A 19750-nucleotide genomic window follows, 5' to 3' on the forward strand; every position below is an offset into this window, starting at 1 on the left:
AAAAAGTATTTCTCTGACGCTGTAAATAATTCCCCTTGAAAATAAGCTTCAATCATTGGTTCCACAAGTTAATGTTCAATTATAATGTTTTTTATATATATATAAAATGTCAGGCCTGGAAGATTTAACTAATAAAATCAAAATGCATGTCATTTGTGTTTTTATGTATATTTATGTAGCTAGTGCCATGTGGTACAGCTCCAGGTACTCAGACACCAACATTGTCAGCACGTTAATGTTTGCTTCTGACTCACGATGACTATTGACTATGCTATTTCTGTGATGCCTGCCACCTTCTATTAGATATACCAACACCAGACGACTACTGCCAGAAGTTCAGCACAATGAACTCTGAGCGGCAGATCAAAATCTGTAAACATTCAAGTGGGGGGCAACTGCTTCTTAGTCCTACTGCCGCAGTGGTAAACTGCTTCCCCTCTACTGCCCCTCCCTCAGGGAAATGACTGGAGCGGGAGAGTTGCTGTGCTGCAGTATGAAAAGTCCTGAGGGTTGAACAGGCAACAATGGATCACTCAGTTCTAACTCAGAATTAGTTGGGTAGTAAAATTTCAAAGTTGAAAAACACAACTAAAAGCCAAGTCTGAAGTAAGCTGCACATAGCCCACCACATCTATACACACTTAACACAACATTCACCTTTGTAATGCTAGTAACATGTAAGAAGTTAATAAATGTAGTTTTATGGTTCATCGTTGTGATTTTTCATGTGATTGCTCTGTGTGTTGCTGATGTGTTTGCTCTTTTATAAGTTTATAGTTACAGTATATAATTATAATCCTTAAATATATTTACATAGTTAGATACATTACATCTTATATCTCTTTCGGACAAAAAGCATGTGTCTTACAACCGCTGGTTTCACAAATTTGACTAGTGACTGTTTTAGCAGAAAACAGTTTGTTTCATAAAACACGCAGTCATGCTTTTTTGCTCAAACTTGGCACAAATACTCATTTGCAAAACAAACAGTTGAGCAAACATTAATAAATAAGTGAGAAATAATGAAACTTTTTTCAAGGAGTCCTTGCAAGCAGCTGATTTGTTTAGAAATTAATTTATGAATACAATAATCATCACAGCTTTGGCTTTTAATGATCTCCATGTTTGTCGGTCTGTATTTTGTGGCCTTAAATTGTTATTGTCAAAGTTATTTTATTACTTAATGTCATTAATGATGTCAGGTGTTGGATTGCTGTATTTGTGTGTCAGAAAGAGGAGGATAGAGAATTGTAAGTAAGAGTGTGCATCTGTGTATATGCACACCATCCCACCATGTTTGCCTTTGCATGGTGTGTGAGTTTTCAGCTTCCTGCACAGTCTCCTCTGGGAATCACATCTGGCTCTATCCGAGGATCAGCACACAGCGAGAGTGTTGGTTGCTCCAGCTGCCACGGCGACCCAATCTGCTCTCATCCCCCCCAGGCCTGCGGAGGCAAACTCCCGGTCTCCCCTTGGCACATTGTAGCGCTATGCTGCTGGGATCGTCATTTGTAACACTACATTAGCATGCGAGCTTCACCAAAACGAACAATGAAACCAAATAAATACACCAATTGTTAGTTTTCGCTTTCCTGCTCTTTTGCTCCTTCCATCCCTCGCTACCTGAGTCCGTTCTTTGTGTGTGCTTCCGAGCGTGAAAACACAGGAGGTTTGGTCAAGACATCTGGGGATATTTCATGTCACTTTGCCTGAAAAATGATATCTCGGAAAAGTGTCTGGAGAGAATAGAGAACAGCTAAGAACAGGGTTTGACAGTGCAGGCATTGTTAAGAGCTGTAATGAGCTGGCGTACAAACAACACGCGGGCTTGGTGGCGCCGGTGTCACTCAGCTCTTCTCTGTGTCTGCTGTCCATTCTGTGTTCATGCTTGCTCTCTATATCAGCCACAATGGGATTCACTAATCTGCATGAGACTGATGCTAGCCCGTCTCTCTAAATGTCACTCTTTGTGTGCGTGTATATCCCAGGGCTCAACAGATCCAAACACATCATGGCTGGAGCCTTGAGGCTGGGACATCAGTGCTGGTTGGCAATGAAAGCACTGTTGTACGGCTTGACAAGGGGTTGGAGACACAGGGCCAGCATTTGTTCAGGTACGTGTCAAACCTGAAACCACACTGTCAATGTGAAGGGTGACAGCAAAAGGCACTGTTGCTGTGAATAATTCTGGAAAGTCATTTTGGTTATAGACAGTAGACAGAGCAGAATCTGTGTTGTAGGTCAGCAATTTGGTTTAATCTATACCCAGTAATATATTGTTAACTGTAAAATTAGAAACTTTTTCTATGATCAACAGCTTTATATGATGTGAGAGGTAAAACAGGTGAGAAAAAAAAGTCTATTCTAACAATGTCTATGAAATCAAGGTAAATTATCCTGTGTAAAATGCCTTTGTTTAAGCCTGCTTTAATCAATATTGTTTACTTTAACAATAAACCAAATGACAACATGTGATGTGAATGTGAATGTGAATTATCATCCAAGTCTACAGTTCTTCTCAGGTCTAATAAGCCTTTTAGGCTCCTTTGGTCATTGTTTTGTTTTTTGTGTCTCATGTACAGAGAGAAATAGTGTGTTGATATATTGTTGATATATGGTATCGGCAAAAATTGCAAAGTTATTGTCACAAAAAGAATTGTTACAGTGTAGAACCTTATGCAGAGTATAATTTAAACAAAAGATAAAGATCCCTATGTGCAGGAATAATACCATAAGCCCCAGAGACCGGCAAGTTTAGTTGCATGAGCCATGTCAAATTGAGAATGAGGTTCAGTTTTTGTTACGCTGTCCTGTCCAAGGGATGTTCTTTTGCTAAAATGTCCTCCATTTATGGTGATTTTCTTTTGGCTGGATGATCATGAAAAACTTCTGTGCCTCGGTAGGGGAACATTTCATTGAAGTAGAAATAGTTTGGCAAGTTTCGGAGAGAAGCCAGAATATTTGGTTTAAGACTGAGCTGCAAAATTACTTCTAATTTTGTAATGAAATAAATTGAACTAAAATGTTTGCTGCAACTGTTCCTTTTGCGTCTTGTACACTCACGAGGGTTACTTTGTCTGCATGACACAAAAAAAAGAGAAAAAGTAGATGTGTCCAAGAAAAGCAAATAACAATGTAGTTTCCTTTTGCTATTTCAATGTATTAGGGCCTGAGCACCAACTGATGCGAAGACCCTATTGGAACTGAAGGAATTATTATAGCCTCAGCACCGACCAGTATCAGACACAATTGAAATCCAAAGGATTATTAGGGCCCGAGCACCAAAACAGTGCGAGGCAGTACGGGTGCAATGTTGTCAATAATTGATCAAATGTAAAATTTAAACACAATGTACACAATCTCTCCAGGATACAATGTTGGCATGGCACGGGGTTTGGATATTCTTCTTACTATTCTGTTGAGTTGATTGCTGAGAATGATTACTTAACAGGCAGTGAATGCAATGTTTACTCTTTATGTTTCTCCCATTAACTAATTTTTGCTGATAGCCAAACATCTAAAATCTTGGCTGCACTGTTTGAAAATGAACGCTGCAGCACATATTTTAGATAGGAATCCTCAGTAGTTGTGCCTGTCATGTTCGATCACAATGTTCATCGGCAGGAGATTCCATCTAGCTTTCCCACTGGGGCAGAAATACATTTTCACAAAAAGATAACATGAGCAAGAACATCTGTAGAACATTTTCTCCCAAATGTGACGAGAGTGTGAAACAGAGAAGTGGCTGATAAAAATTCAAACTGACAAAACAATTGTAAGGCAGATCAGAGGGAGTTTATATTAACCAAGAAGGAACCGACGTCTGAGTCTTTTGAACCTGTAACCCATTTGATGAGAATTGAAATTTGGGATGCTGTGTGTGTCCACACACAGGGAACAGGAAATGGAATAACAAATCTATATCAAGCTGAACATAAATAAGATAATTGAATAATTATACATGCATGTTTTCAAGTTTTAACACCTTAAGGGCACAATTAAAAAGCTATAATAAAACCTAAAATAACAGCTGAAAGATCTCCCAAATTTTTCAGTAGAAATGTGCCTCTCTGAGGAAAGTACAAAAATGAAGCAGGCTCTCACCAGTGTCTCCAACTTGAGCACCGAGCTGGCAGTGCTTTAGTTGTTTGAGCATTGCCAACAAAAGTGAAGCCAAATCTGATTAATGACTACACTGAACCAAGAGGGAAGCCAGTTTATCCACAGGCAGGAAGTCAGTGCTCACTCTGTGTCACCTTCTGTTTCGATCAGACGCACTTGTTGATTTAAAAATGAAACAACATGGGATCTACAGACAGTATGAAGTTTTTGCAGGCTTCAGTTTGGCAAAATGCAGGGCCTTAGCCAGGAGCCAAACAAAAACAAATGGTGCTATATTTGTCATCTGTGTTCATGATCATGTCAAATCAATCAGTTATGTTATCTATTATTGTTGCTACAAATATAAAGTGCAAAGTATGTACTTACTGTATTAATTTTGAAAAGCTAGTTATGTTACTGGTCAATTTGACCCAGTAAATATCAATGGTGATAATTGTACAAGTACATTGTACACTCCCCAATGGCAGTGCCCCCCATCATGTAAATGTGAGCTGCAACCTTGCAAAAATACTGCTCAGGAATGGCCTGAGGGCATTTCAAAGAGCTCAAGACATTGACCTGGTCTCCAGATTCCCAAGATCCTGATCTGATCAAGCATCCGTGGGATGACTCGGACAAGTCAGATCAACAGAGGCCCAATCTCACAACCCACCCAAGAGTCAACTGACGCCCAGGTGCCAGAATCTACAAGACCCTACCAGAGTCTGATCCATGGTGGAGCCTGTCTGATGTTTAATTGTGGAATTTCAAGGCCAAGTTAGCGCCTCAAGCTCTTTGTCGCTTTCTTCAAGCTTGTCCTGAGCTGTTTTTTTGGTGCGGCTGGGCGTACTGCACTGCTGGGGGCCCATGTTCATCGGGGAGTGCAGTTGCGATGAGGGGGATTACTTGGCCTGCAACAGTGTTTAGACAGGTGATTCCTGTCAAGTGGCATCCATGTGATTGCCAGGACCAAAGTTTCCCATTGCAACATTGCATTGCTACACCATGATCACTGTTGTTTACTTCACCTATTAGTGGTTTTGATGTTGATGTTGATGGAAGTCACAGCAATAGTTTGACATTTTGGAAAAAAGATTGAAAATATAGGGAAACAGCTAGTCTAGCTTTCTAAAAAATTGAAAGAATACCCACCTACCAGCAAATCTAATGCTCACTGGTGGGGGCTATTTGCTAGACTATATCTTGGGAGCAAAATATATATATAAGATATATAAAACATCTATTTATTAAATCCGGATATCAGCCTATAACAACTGTGTAATGTAAACTCTTCTTCAGGTTGTCATGAAAAAAAACATCACATTCCCAAAGGGCAAGACGAGTTGCCAAAAGGCCTTGGCAACAATGTTTTTTTGAAATGTGGTATAAAATGATCGATACAATGGTTGTTAGCTTTTGTGGGCTGCATGCATGCATTTGGATGCAGCACCAGACTCAAGTGGCAGTTTTTTTTAGCCTCCTGGGAGAGTCTTGACGGTGGTGTTCACTAGAGAGTTACAGTGGAATTTCCACATGCAACATTTACAGCAATGAAACGTTCCTCGCAGTCAGTTTGTTGACATGCCTTTGTCTAATGTCCTCATGCAGTTATTTGCTTTTATGTGGTGCAGTAAAGTGTATTTTGAGCAAAGATGAACTAGTGCATTTCAGACATTCCATTTAAACATCAGGCCTGTGCATGAACATTGTCTCAATGCTATATTCCTATATTAATTCTCTTTCCACCACCACACTGATATACACCATATAATCCAAACACCGAACCATTTTAACTGGCAGACAGAAATTAAAGTGAATATGAAAGTGTCTCAAATTCCCCGTGTCTCCTCTCTTTAATGCCAAATGTGGATGGCAGTTAAATTCTTCATGAATTGTTTGAGATTTGCTTGATGTCATTTAGGCACAAGCCAGTCCCTTCTCTGCCAAACACTAAGTGAAAAGTCAGTTGCTTTTACAAGGCCCAGCTGTAGATGTAATTGAAGTGTTGCGTAACAGATTTCGAAACAAATACGAAACCAGTTCTGATCAGGAAAATGAACCATGTGGTCATGCATATCATTCCAAAACAAGTGTCCATCTATTTTTAGATTTCTTCCTTATCTTTAAATGTGAATGTGAGTCCTCTATCCATTAAATATTTAAGGGCATTTTCTCTCCCAGAGAAATACAGCCATTGCCGGCTTCATGAATATAAATGAAACTGTGAATTCATCTTGAGAATCCTCAAATAGAGCTGATGCCACAAGGATTCTTTACCCCTCCTCCCTTCCTCTGTCATCCCCCTCCCCTTTCCATCAGACAATCCCACATAATGAAAGAAACAGGCCTCGATTTCTCAACTTATCACACAGTAATATGACAACTGGGCCTGGAAAAGACCTGGGAGACACATTTACCTTGAGCTGTTGCAGTGGCAGGAAAACACTCCTGTAGTTAATGCCCAAAAGCCTGCAGCTACTATCGACAGACTATATACTGCCTGACTAACATGTGAGGCAGTTTCCTAGTGACGAGGTAGCCTGGATGCCTGGCCCTGAACACAGAGCCTCTCACTGACTAACAGGGTCTCCGGTGAGGTCTTTACTTCTGCCTCTGGCTCAGAACTTTTGCATTGCGTGGGTGATAGGGAGCCATTTTACTCTATTAAACTTCAGAGAGTTTTTAGAACGAAGCTTTCCAAGGAACAAGCAGGCTCACTCAAACTTTAGCATTTGTGCTTCAGGGTTCTGTAAACTAAATCTTACAAGGTTTTATAGACACCATTAAACACCTTGAGAGACCTCTGGTCTCATTTCTTGCTGTGCAGTAACAGACACACTGACTTTTGTTTTATGTGTCCTTACACTTACTATAATAAATATTTTTGCTATTAACAAATTGAAAAGACTCACACATTTGGCAATAATTTTGATGTTTGTTTTTGCTTAGGCGGGACAGTGATTTAACAGGGTGTATGGATGCAGGGGACGAGGAAGTTACTTCCAAATTGTAATGATTATATATTGCTAATTACTTTCATTTGGAAGTAATAAGTTATATTACAATAATGCTGTCCGTGCACAGTAATTTGTAACTGATTACACTACTTTTGCACTACTTTCACCAAAATAAGTCAAGTTTATTGCAGCTCATTACAAATCCAGTAGGCGGTAATTGTGTAGCTCAATGGCGGCTCTCATACGGAGCACAGATCTGGCCCCTTCACACATTCAAATAGCCTTGGACACAGACTGAATATGAATAAGAAGAATAATCCTTATTTGTTCACATATCATACAATGTACTACATTGTGAATCTGGTACTCTGCATTTAACCCATCCCGAGGGGGCAGTGGGCAACGTATGCGCCCGGGGACCAACTACAGATCTGAGCCGGTGCCTTAGTTAAAGGCACTGATTGGAGAAACAACCTATTGTACATGTTTTAATGGTGGGGGGGTTGGAGTACTCGGCAGTTACCCACGCAAGCATGGGGAGAACATGCGAACTTGCTGAGGCAACATTGCTAACCACTGTGCCACCATGCTGAATAGATTTAACATATACAATACATACATTTAAAAAAGGTGCTTTGATAAATGTGTTGACATTATCAATTCAAAAAATCAAAGTGATGAACCCACAGAGAATTATTACCAGAACAATGGAGCTTCTTTCAGCTCATTTAGTTATACAGGCCAAAACTTTACTGATTTGGTTCACTCTCACCACTCTCATCAATTTATTTTCCAGATGCAGCAGGCAGCTATCTTCAGCACAAAAAGCTCCATTAAATTAACTGTATGCAAACTTCTCTGCCAAACAGTAATCAGACAAAATAGGCAACCATGTGGTGAGCACAGTGTATTTGGTGTATTTACCAAACAGATATTTCCCTCAGGAGTTGGTGGAGATCAAAATAGAGCCAAAATGAGAGTGAACATTGGACAAAACATGTCTCCAGATAAATGCTATTTTGTCTGCTGGATGTAACTGTAGAAAATTGTTGATAACTCATTAGCCAAAATAACTTATTCACCATTGCTGTGGTGTCTGTAAATGGGTTCTTCTTCCCTCTGGTGGCCCAAAATCAATTAATGCAGCTTTAATCAAAAGTCAACAGAATAAATCATTGCCTGGGCGAAACGGGTATCTAGCTAGACTACTGATGGAGCCATGTGAGTTGTGTTCTTACCTCATCCAGATGCACCAGGAAGGTCACATTGCTGCCCAGATTGGCAGTGAGTTTGCCGTCTTTGGTGGTCAGCAAGAGTCCTTTAGGAGGTCTTTTGGGGCACTGCTGCTTTCTGGCTGTGTACATTTCTTTAACTCCTTTAGTGCAGTTGTTCAACACCACTTTACGGTACCTTTGGAAAAATGAAATTCAGAATGTTTCTTTAACTTCATCATGTTGTGTCCTTTTTGTAGTTTAATCTGCTGAAGTCCAGCATCCCTTTAGTTTTTGAATGAAACCCCTAGATGTTACATGAGCGTGTGGTTTATCCTAGAAGTAGAATGGTGTGTCAGTACAGCTGTTGTGCCTCCCAATTACAAAAACAGACTAGATGACAACTGACAACACAAACTGTGTCAGAGGCTGAGACACCTTAATCACAGCAGTGGTGAATAAAGAATTGGTGCAATGATTGAACAATGATTGCAAAATAGCTCAAGCAACTAACTGTTTAAATTATTTCTAAACTAAATAACAATGTCAATTAAACAGTGTTTTCAATTCCAGATTCATCATGGCCACCTGACCCTTTGACCAGATTAGCATCTCAGGTGGTTTACTTAAAGCGAGGCCATGTAACTTTTGAAATAAGAAACAATACAATCATCTTGGTTTACTAAGTTGGTTGGGTTGGTTAGGTTTAGGCATGAGGAGTACGATTCATTAAGGTTAAGGTAAGAAGGGTAAGACAATCACAGGCAGAGTAGGTAAGTATCAGCGGTATCCACAATAATGCAGTTTGCTGACTTCATGGCTCTTGTCTTAGGTGAGCTATTGTTACACTACTGTAAGCATGGCACAGTTAAACATGACAATGTCTTTAAAATGGCGGACTCAAGGGAATTTGGGAAAATTAAAACTAACTTTGACATTATCCTACAGTTACCACTTTTGGCCAAAGTGGCCACTCTTTAATAACAGTTACATAGTTTTGCTATAGTTACAGGAACATGACCTGCATTCACAATGTACTTGTTCTTAAATTATTAAAAGAAAATATTCATTATTTCAGAGTGTTCAATAACAGAGCCAACAACTTACTGAAATATTACATTTTTTAATCTTTTCCTCACAATATTATTGGTGCCTTAAAATGTAAGCAGCATTTTAATGAAGCTGGCTAAGAGGAAGCTCATTTGAACTACTGATTTTAGAAACTGTTCAATGATCCTTAACACCAATGGTCCACTGATATTTCACTCATTTCCCCTAAGAAAACCTTTTCTAAGACTTGCCTTGATTCATATATTTTCACTCTTCTGCTAGTTTTGTTGGACAAGTTAAAACTGTATGACTCTTATTAGTACATTGATTTTGGTTATATCAAGTGAATTTAAGTATAAACTTTGCTCAACTTCAAGCTGAGTGGGTCTAGTCAGCCACACTGACTGCAAACATCTTTGTGGGTACGTGTGGTCTTCTATAACCTATAATAATGCACCATATTTACTGTATTCATTTTAGTATCGGTATTCCTTATTGTATTAGTTTATTAGTTGATTATATATTTTGTATATAAATCAAAGTAATGTAGCTGTTAAATACATGTAGTGAAGTACAATATATCTCTGTAGTACTTGTACTAAAATGCAGTATTTGACTAAATGAACCGCTTTTAGCTCCTTACAGATGGTGCTGTTACCCAGGACTAGAGAGGAAATCAGAAAGGCTATTTCATTATTTTCTTATGAATGTGACACAAAAAACTCTTTCACACTTTTATTTTTATGCTCGGATCAAAGATAGGGAATTATAAAAATGGGCCACGGGCCAAATTTGATTTTGATATTTAATTTCTTCCTCCCTCTTGTGCTAATGTTACCAGGACCACGAAAAAATCTCTGTTTTCATTGTTAATTCCTACGTGTATGTTCAATGGTTGTGTGGTGTTAATGGGTTGTGCCTTTGTATTTCACGCAGTTTGCTTTTAAAAACTACCAGCAAGCAGCTGAGCTGATGCAGTGGATTATAAGACAGTTGCCCTGCCAACACAGCAGACATGCTGGATGGCAGGGTGAGGTTGCGCTGCTGCTGCTCCGCCACCCGGACCGCCCGCTCTACCATATGAGCCTGGAGACACCGGCTCTGGATGATGAGTGACCCCGAGAGGAGCAGCAGAAGACAGGGAGAAGGGTCTCAGAGATCAGGTTTCTTATCCACAAAGCTACAGCTCATAAATAGCTGTAAAAAGAGCTGTTTATGAGCCAGACCTACTCTGTGAGTAAATAAAGCCATAATAAATAACTTCCAGGGCACACAAATTAATCAAATTTAACATCAAATTCAAATTTGGCCAGTGACCCTTTATTTTAATTCCTTATTTTTGATCTGAATAAAATAATAAAAAAGTAAGAAAAACAAACCATTATTTGTGTTTTTTGTATCACATTCATAAACAAATGATGAAATAAAGAATCAATATTTAATTTTCTGATTTTGGATTCTCAATTAAATATAAAATGAATGAATGATACACAGACCTGTGTTAGTCCACATGATATACAAAAAAATCCACAATTGGTATCTGCTTTAAACCCCTGCTTGAGCATCCAAGAGAAAGCCTCCAAAACACACACATATAGTGTACGTGAATGTATATAACATCATACAGTATGAATATGAATTCCTTGTCAATCACACAGTCCTCACCCTGTGCTGTTGAGGTAGTTTTGACCCTGGCTGCAGCTTCTGGAGACAGTGGAGGGATTGAACCAGAAGGCAGGCCGGCAGTTCCCGTCACCACGCCGCTCATATCCATAATCACTGTGGGACAACAAAGCACATCCACACGGCACCTGATCAATATCAGCATGTGAAAAGGAACATATTGTCATACAGTGTGTTACACATCCCTGACTTATCTATATCGTTATTACTGGTGACCAGGGGCCTGTCTGGCACAGAGACACATCATTATTATGTATTGATTAAGGCCACTGCTGACAAATGTGCCACGACAGTGTGAAGCAGCGTGTGGAAACACTTTGAAGGGTATTTGTTACCATACACAAGGATGACTAACTCTCACTCGCCTGCTAGCGTTTCCAATCACAACATGATTTACATTTAACAAAACAAGGTAAACAAGTGCCTATTCTAATAACAGTCATGACATTGATTTATCAATTAATCACCAGCCAGAAAGAATAAACAAAACTAACAAGCCAGTAACGGACTAGTCCAGTATTATTCTGTGATTACACACCGTGAACTATTCATTAACAAGCTGTCAAAGCAGATTGGTTGCATAAGGTTAGAACAATGTCTTTTAGAACAAAAGAGCTGAAAGCATATCTTGAGAGTGAGAGTAAATACAAAGGTGCTCAAGATATGTGTGCACACAGAAAAGGATCAAGGTTCAACCTTTTCATGATGTGAACAATTGCACCTGTCTTTACTGGCTACTGTTTTAGTTTTCAGGAAACCTTTAATTATTAGAAGAAATCCACTTAAACAACAACAGCAGCTTTGTGTTAATAGCATTTTTTAGTACCCCTGTCTGATATTATATCAAAAGGGACAAAGTCTCGCTATGGTACACTATGCTATGCTACACTACGGCACCGTACGCTATGCTTCAGTACCATACAAAATCATTTGATACGGTACAACACAATACTATTTCATAACTAAGATTTGATACCAAAATTACTAAACTGGGGAAGATAAACATGTTGGTTTAACTCCATGTATTGGTGTTTAATGTCTTAAAGGGACACGTCAGCATTTTGGGGAACATGCTTATTCGCTTTCTAACCATTAGTTTGATGAGAAAATCAATACTACTCTTAGTCTTCTACTATTTTGTCCACCAACCAAATGTCTACTGAATATCTAAATTTATCAGCCACCCAATAGAATACCGTTGTTTTTTGGGGTTTCTTTTTACTGCTGGGTGTAGCAAATCTACCAAACACATGCATATTTTACCAGAATTTACCAGTGCCTGGTCATAGTATTTTAAATAAAAGACATATTGGCACTTGTATCGCTTAATAAATTCATGCATTAAATCACATCTGTTCGGTTTGGTTTAAAGTGGTGTTGTGTACATTTTGTTAGCTGAGATATGTTAATTAGTAAGCTTTGGAGAAAATCAGGCTGCATGTTCCCTCATTTTCAAATATTTTATGAGAAGCTAAGCTAACCAACCAATGCCTTAGCACATGAGACTGGTATGGATCTTTTCTATTCGTAAGAAAGTGTATAAGTATGTCACTATGTTTCGATTATTTTTATTCAAATGAGAAACTGTAGAATAACAACACATTTTACACAACAATTTTAACACCTCTTCACTGTCTGACTTGCTCATAAACACACTATATGAGTTACAATGGCTATCAAATGCTCTTGTAATAAAGTGGATGCCTTCAAGATCCATCACAACTTAAAAATGCCCACCCCGAAATGAGTTTGTTTAGACCTCAACAGACAGGTTATTTGTGAAAGGGCCCTAAAATTAACCAAGGTTTCTTATTTTCTCTTTTAAATCAGGATGTATTAGAGAATTGGTAAAATAAGACTAAACATCTGACTGATCATCAGCATCAACTTCCGCCACTTGACAATTACAGTGCTACATCATGTTGGTCCTCAAAAAGTATGGAGGTTTGACCTGCATGTTCAGCCTTTGGTGAATCAACCTCTTGTACTGTATTTCACTGTTTCCAGGCTGCACCACTTCAGCTGATCAGACTCTTCACACTTCAATTATGTTAGTGGATTTGAGCTTTTTTCTGCACTGATATTTGTTAAATTCTCGTTCTAGAATTTGGTCAGATAGACAGGCAGAAATCAGACTCAGGCACATAAAGAAAATAAAACCAGTGTCACAGTAGTTCAATGGGAACCAATTAGCACTCACTCTCTGACCTTCTACAAACACTATTTACATAACTGCTGTATGTCGGAATTGCTTTCTTTCAGTTCCCTGTCATTACAAGATAAAAAATACAACTATTTAGGATTTGCATACAAATTGAAACTATTTACACCCCCCACATCATCTCAACAGAATTACAAGCATGGCGAGCTTGCAGACAGACACGACGGAGACAGACATAGGCAGCAAATTGTGTACAACGATCCCAAATTTATCACATTATTGAAAAAACAAAGAAAATGGAGTAAATTAATGAGACACATAAATAGTTTATACAATTGCATATAAAGGGGCTTATCATTACGAAGAGTGGAAGTGGTGTTTGTATAGAACTGATCTCTTGTCCAGGCGGCATGCTTCAGTTGTTGCACTGTTAATTAATTCAAGATGACACAACCCAGCTAAGGATTAAATCACACACTTTACATATTTTCTCTTTCCCTTTGAGGATTCTTTTTTTCTTCAACAGATATGACTATCTTTAGTTTATAATTTGTCTGTGTTGCTGTTCCAGTTCAAACCAGTTCATTGCTCTGCTAAAACTACACCTCTGCAGTATTTCTACAAGAGCACATCCATCAAGATAATTCCCTTCAAAATATGTCTGTATCCACTCAGCAGGTTTGGTAACAAATGTGGTTATTAGAAAACCATTAAGAAAAGGGAGTGTAAGAACATAGTGGTCTAAAAGTAGAGCGTAAAAGCTGAAAGCATCGATGTTCTTTTCTAATATGTGTACTGTTTTTCACCAAATACAGCTTATGAAGTTATAGGGCTGACTTGAGTGATTGAGTTGTTTGTAGCTAAAATAGGCAGGTTAAATCAACCTAGAGAGTATATCTGAGTGGACTGAACGGACTGAAGAAAGTATTTAATGGAAGCTGGGTAGATGCACCTGAAAATAACAAATGGCTACTGAAATGTAGCTGTTTTTAACAAGTCAGAGCCTGGTTTTTGTGTATGGATAGGTAATGTTTTTAAATTGGTCCTACATGACCAGCGAAAAGAAAGAAAAAGGGCTGTGGTATTCCCTTCAATTCAAGAGGTAGAAAACCTAACAACAACCAGAATGCACTGCTCCATACCCGACCAATAAACACGCCCACTGATGGGTGTGCTGTTGTTACACTGTGCCTGGTTTTGGCCTGAGTCCGTTTTAAAACAGGAAATATTAAGGCGTGCAGCTGGTAACACAATATGGCATTACAACTAAACACACTAAAATGTGTTCCTGAAAACATTTGAGGCAAGAAATGGACCATGAACAGGATCATGCTTCACATTTGATCAGCACTGCCTTTTTTTACTAACACATTCTCACTCCCAGCAGCTTGGTCAGCGGCCATACACTTCAAAGTATGACCCTCTTCCTGTCCCTCTAATGTCAGTAATAATAAGTGACTTTCAAATAAAGCTTGCTGACAGACATTTCAGGGACAGGCAGAGAGTCTCTCTCTCAATGCGACTATACTCTTTGTGTCAGTGGATGCACGCATACAAAAATGTGGCAGTATAATTTGTAGTTTCTGGCTAAAATGTGGAGTGCAGGCACTTTAACATTGTTCATTTGCACATTTTCCACAATTGTGGTGCTACAAAGCTGGTTGAAAATTGGCAAAGTTCCTGTTTAACTAAATGAGATGTTGAGTCACATTGATACTGCTCCTAACACTCAGTGGCTAAGCGGGTTTTAACTTTTGTCCCATTTAATCAATATGCCAAACCATCCTCACATTTTCAACATTTAACCTTAGTAGTATTAGTTAGTATTGTAATATATTTACTGAAATATTCCCTCATTTGATACAAATAATGCAAACCATTAAACATGATTCACTGTACCAAGGTGAAAACAATACCAACCACGGCGTCACAGCTGGTAAAAATTCTAAAAAGATTGATGCAACACTTCCTTTGTAGAGCACTTCTACATGTGTGGCATGCGTTACAGAACAAACATTAATGGAGCTCTCCTTTAGCAGACAATGAGAGAGACATAATCCCTCTCAACAATTCGATTCTCAAGAAAGGAGCTATTGTATAGAGGCACACATCATCTTACCATTCAAAATCATGAGCTCGGCAAATACAGGACTCAGCTGAGAGGATTCTGGAGTAGTCCTTTCCCAGCATGCAGTAATTTCCAGGCCTGCGCTTCATGTAAATTTGTTTTTGTCCCATCACACATGGCTCACCCTGTTGGCACAATAAGCACAACTACTGTGAGTGATATTTATTAGTATGGCCTGAACTGTAAAAAAAAAAATCACATGCATGTGTACAACGGACAATGTTTTTATATTTCTTACCTGGTTGTGTAAGTGCCAGGTTTGATAGTCTTCCTCTGTGCATTTCCTGCTATAGATAGACTTGTAATCTATCTTGATGAGCTGCCATTCAGAACGGTGGCTGAAGTGTCCAAAAAAGCTGCAGAGACAAATGACAAATGTCAAGAAAATGCAAAAATTATTGTAAATCATAAAAAATACCTATACATAATTTGAGACATCACAGTTCCTTTGTACATTAAAGGATAATTCAGGTGTATTACAACTTCTGTCATGTAGTGATATGATCATGATTCTACATATCAAAATGTGAATATTGTACTTTTTCTCCACTCAAATATGTGATAGATTCATGCATTACAAAACATTAAATGTTAAAGATTATACCAGTGGTTCCTAACCCATTTGTTGCCGCCTGATGCAGAAAGCAGCCTTATAGTTTGGGCCCCCTGTCATTTGGCATGTTTCACATGTGAATGAGTTGTTAGCAGTTTCACTAAAGAGACATTCTCCCTCTCAACATCTCACATTGTTTCATTTGCTAATCATCTGAGATCCAAAGAGGTCAAATTATCTAATATTTCACAAAGATTAACAAAGATTAACAAAGATTAACAGAGATGAATCAGAATTTATGTATCAGAACTTTGCTTTTTTTCTTGCATTAATCATCTTGTTCACCTCTTTATGCCTTCACTTTAAGTAGTCTGAGAAGGAAATAACTTTTCAGGAGTCATAAGCAATGACGTATAGAATGAAGTATAATTGCTCAAATTGAATCAGGATGTGACTGTACTCTGTTGGATGTTTACAAAAGACAGTTTGGATAATAATTTAAATCTTATCTTCAAAATATACCTATACAATATTCATCTTAGGCAATCGCTCACCACTGGAGGCCCTCCCTGTGCCTTGGGCAGACTGGCCCCAATCCAAACAATGTTTGTAATTTCTTTGTCCCTTTCTTTTAACGCATTGTCTCAGGTATCTGCTATGTTTTTCTGTTTTTGATTAATAAAAGCTCCTGCTCATGAAAAAGAACTGAACTTTTTAAAGGGGCTTTAGCAGGCCCATTAATAAGTGATTTCTCACTGATCAAGTCCATTTGTCAGGAGACACAATATCCAAAAAGGTCTGACTAACAGCCTACAAGACCCATTACCTGCCCCTCAGGAATGTGGTTTAATAAAGACTAAAAAACTAAGAGCTTTGAATGGATGCCTTCCTTAAAGGTTTTCTTCTAGCCTTTCTGCAGAGAAAAAATGACCTCATGGACTCAACAGAATAGAGAAAATACCATTCACTTTTCACTCAGTGCACAACACCTCCTAAAAGGACAGAGATAGAACACCTTTTAACGTGTCAGTTGTCCATTTTTGGATTTTCTGGACTTACGTCATGATTTGGTTCTCGGCCCCAGCCTCCACCAAGACTCCATCCACGAACAGAGGCACTGAGGAGAAGCTGTGCTGGGTCCACTGCCTGCCCTCGTCAAAGCTTACCCTGTGTATTTGTCAGAATGCATTTCCATCACAAATCTAACAACAGCGATGGCACGGAAACAGACGCTTTCTATTAGAGCCCGGTCATAGGAGGGGATTTAGGTGGGGATCAGGATGACGAGCTTGTCTCAACGGACAAGTCTCTGAGTCTCTGTGAAATTAGCTACTGTAGCTTTGGGTAAATATCAAAAAGGCTGCACATTAAAAGGATATTTAAGAGACAGTCTGTCTGTTTTCAAAGCAAAGACGCACAAAACTGCTTTCAGAGCACATGCCAAAAAGGAAAAGAGCGATGTCATGGGTCCTGGGTAACGTCTACATAGGAGTGAGAAAAACAAGACCAGAATAGAACTGTTTCATGTTCAACTACAAAACTGGAGAGGGAGAAGCAGACAGCAAAAAATAAAGAAAAAAAGGAAAAATTGGACAGCTTTCATCATTGGGGCCTGGGCTCTATTGATTCTGACAGCTTATCAACATTGGTGCAGAAGTGAGAACAACTATGAGTACCTGAGTGTGACATGGGTTGAAACACTGCTGAGGCCTGTGTTTGGGAGACAGAGAGTCCCCCATGTTGCCTCTAAAATCCCCACTGCCTTCATTTGGCCAAAAGCACCAGCGAGAGAAAGTGTTGACATGCACCTATTATGGGATTCAGGCTGGAGAAGTGTTTTACTGAACAGTGGCTGGGAAAGTAATAGTGTTCCATGGCTGCTGTACAGTGGCCGTGAAGATACACAAGCTTCTTTCTATCTGTCATGTCTTTTTTTTTTTTTTTTTTTATCACTTCCTCTACCATCGCACTTAAATTGGTTGGGAGACAAAAACCCAGCAGGCTACACTTGACTGGCTCTAAAACTAATTTCAGAATTGTTGCAAAAGCGACTGAAGAACAGATCTGGTCTCACTTGGATTAGCCTGCACTGAGGCACGGCGTAGGAACCCGATTTGGCAAGAGGAAGGCAATGTGTTAATGAAAACACTAAAAGGAAAGGGGGGACAGGGGGGCTCTGACTGCTGGCTGTTAATGATAAGTGGCTTGAAAAGAAAATCTCTCAGATTAGATTTTTTATTTCCGCCATGAGCCGCAGAGAAAGTGCATCGCTTAATAGATCAAGTGTCAAATATAATATAGACATGAGCATTTTTTGACCATAAGCATTGAATTAACCTAAAAAATAGCTGTAGGAAATTGGATAAAGCAATTTAAGAAAGAAAGATTGTCCAAAAAGTTCTCTTTTAGTGGACGTACCATAAGTGTCTAGTTGGCACTGACGGCTGTTTGACGGCGACAAGGGCCCCTCCTTTGTCCAGAAACCACATGTTGTGCTCCTCTTCAAAAATCTGAACAGACACATGCAGAAATTCACCGTTATAGTATCAAAGAATGTGACAGCAAATATATTCATAATTTACGAGAAACCCTGAGATAAGCAACTAACAATTTGCTAAACTTTATGACCAATCACTGATCCCCTTTGTTGTTATAGGGCAGTCCTTCTTCTTTTCTTATGTTCGTAGGGATTTAACTTAAACCTGCAGAGTAGCTCTTTTAATCTGCCCTTTTGGCAGTGAGAGTTACTAAACAAACACTGTAGACTTGCTTCTGACACCATACTCTTATTTGCTGTAGCCTACTCCATCGTTATGGTTGCTCGCCCCGCCATCTCTGGCAAACCAATCTTTAAAAAGCATCACTACCAGTGCCCCAGTTTGGGAAGGTGGCCACATACTCCAGATATAAAACAAAGAGATACTGTAGAACACAGAGAGATTTACCTGGCAGTAATTTATATACAATCTAAGTTTTTTTTTTTTTCAAAATGTATACATATTACAAGAAAAGGCTTATTCTAGGAGTGGATCCTCGACTTAAAATAGTAGTTGTTGTGACCAAAGAGTGTTGCATTTAACTTTTCTAGAATCTTGTATGAATGTAAATTGTTACAAAATGACTGAGGCTATCAGATATGCAAATAAGTGTGGTATTTCATCTAGAAACATCAGGTGACTTTAAGAAGGCTTTGGCTACTCCCCTATGAATAAAATATAAGCCTACTGGCCATCTTACTTCCCATGATAGTAATCCAGAATGACTTCCAAGGCCAAGACATAGCATTTATTAGTTAAATTATTTTATAGTATGGAGTATGTATTATTTTGTGAAGTTAACGAGTTTCATGAAGAAAATCTCAAAAAGCACTATGTAATATTCCCAGACTGCATGGAAACTGGTCCTGGACGCTTGCCTACGGAAGTCCTGAGGGGCAAGTGAGAATTTTTTTTTTTTTAGTGCTCCATTTCTTTTCCAAGTTCTGAATTATTTTTGTCATGTGTGAAACAGAGTGATTTTTTCCCCCAAGTAAAATAGTTTTTTTTTCTGTGTCGAACTGAGTGAATTTTTTTTTTCATGAGAAAACTTTTTTTTTCTGTGTGTGTGAAACCCTGTGAACATTTGTTTTTCAAGAGGAAAGTAAGGCAAATTTTTACTTTTTTCAAAAATGTTTGCTTTTGTAATACTCATTTTGAACACAAGAGGCTGCATACGAACAATGTGGAGACTGGGGAAACTGGCGACACAGAGGTGGTAAATTAAAGCCAGCTGTGTCATCATCACATTCCCTCAGCAGGTGTGCAGTGGAGAGGGCCGGACTGTTTGGTAACTAACTGACCCAGTTATCATAATTGATGGTTGAAAGCCAAAATTAAATGAAAACTCATTAAAGAATTAATACTGTGC

The 19750-nt window shown here is 38.8% G+C and overlaps 1 protein-coding gene across 1 annotated transcript in view; it reads right to left on the reverse strand.

Moving 5' to 3' along the window:
- Nucleotides 1–19750, reverse strand: part of sorcs3a (sortilin related VPS10 domain containing receptor 3a) — a 288150-nt gene that overhangs the window by 27056 nt on the left and 241344 nt on the right. Inside the window, exons 14-19 of the mRNA XM_073476289.1 lie at nucleotides 18263–18354; nucleotides 16904–17011; nucleotides 15530–15647; nucleotides 15283–15416; nucleotides 10985–11098; nucleotides 8297–8468 (exon numbers count right to left, since the gene is read on the reverse strand). Coding sequence (XP_073332390.1) covers nucleotides 8297–8468; nucleotides 10985–11098; nucleotides 15283–15416; nucleotides 15530–15647; nucleotides 16904–17011; nucleotides 18263–18354 — 738 coding nt within the window. The remainder of the gene's footprint in view (nucleotides 1–8296; nucleotides 8469–10984; nucleotides 11099–15282; nucleotides 15417–15529; nucleotides 15648–16903; nucleotides 17012–18262; nucleotides 18355–19750) is intronic.

The sequence above is a fragment of the Pagrus major genome, chromosome 1 (assembly GCF_040436345.1).
Source record: "Pagrus major chromosome 1, Pma_NU_1.0".
Taxonomy (NCBI): domain Eukaryota; kingdom Metazoa; phylum Chordata; class Actinopteri; order Spariformes; family Sparidae; genus Pagrus; species Pagrus major.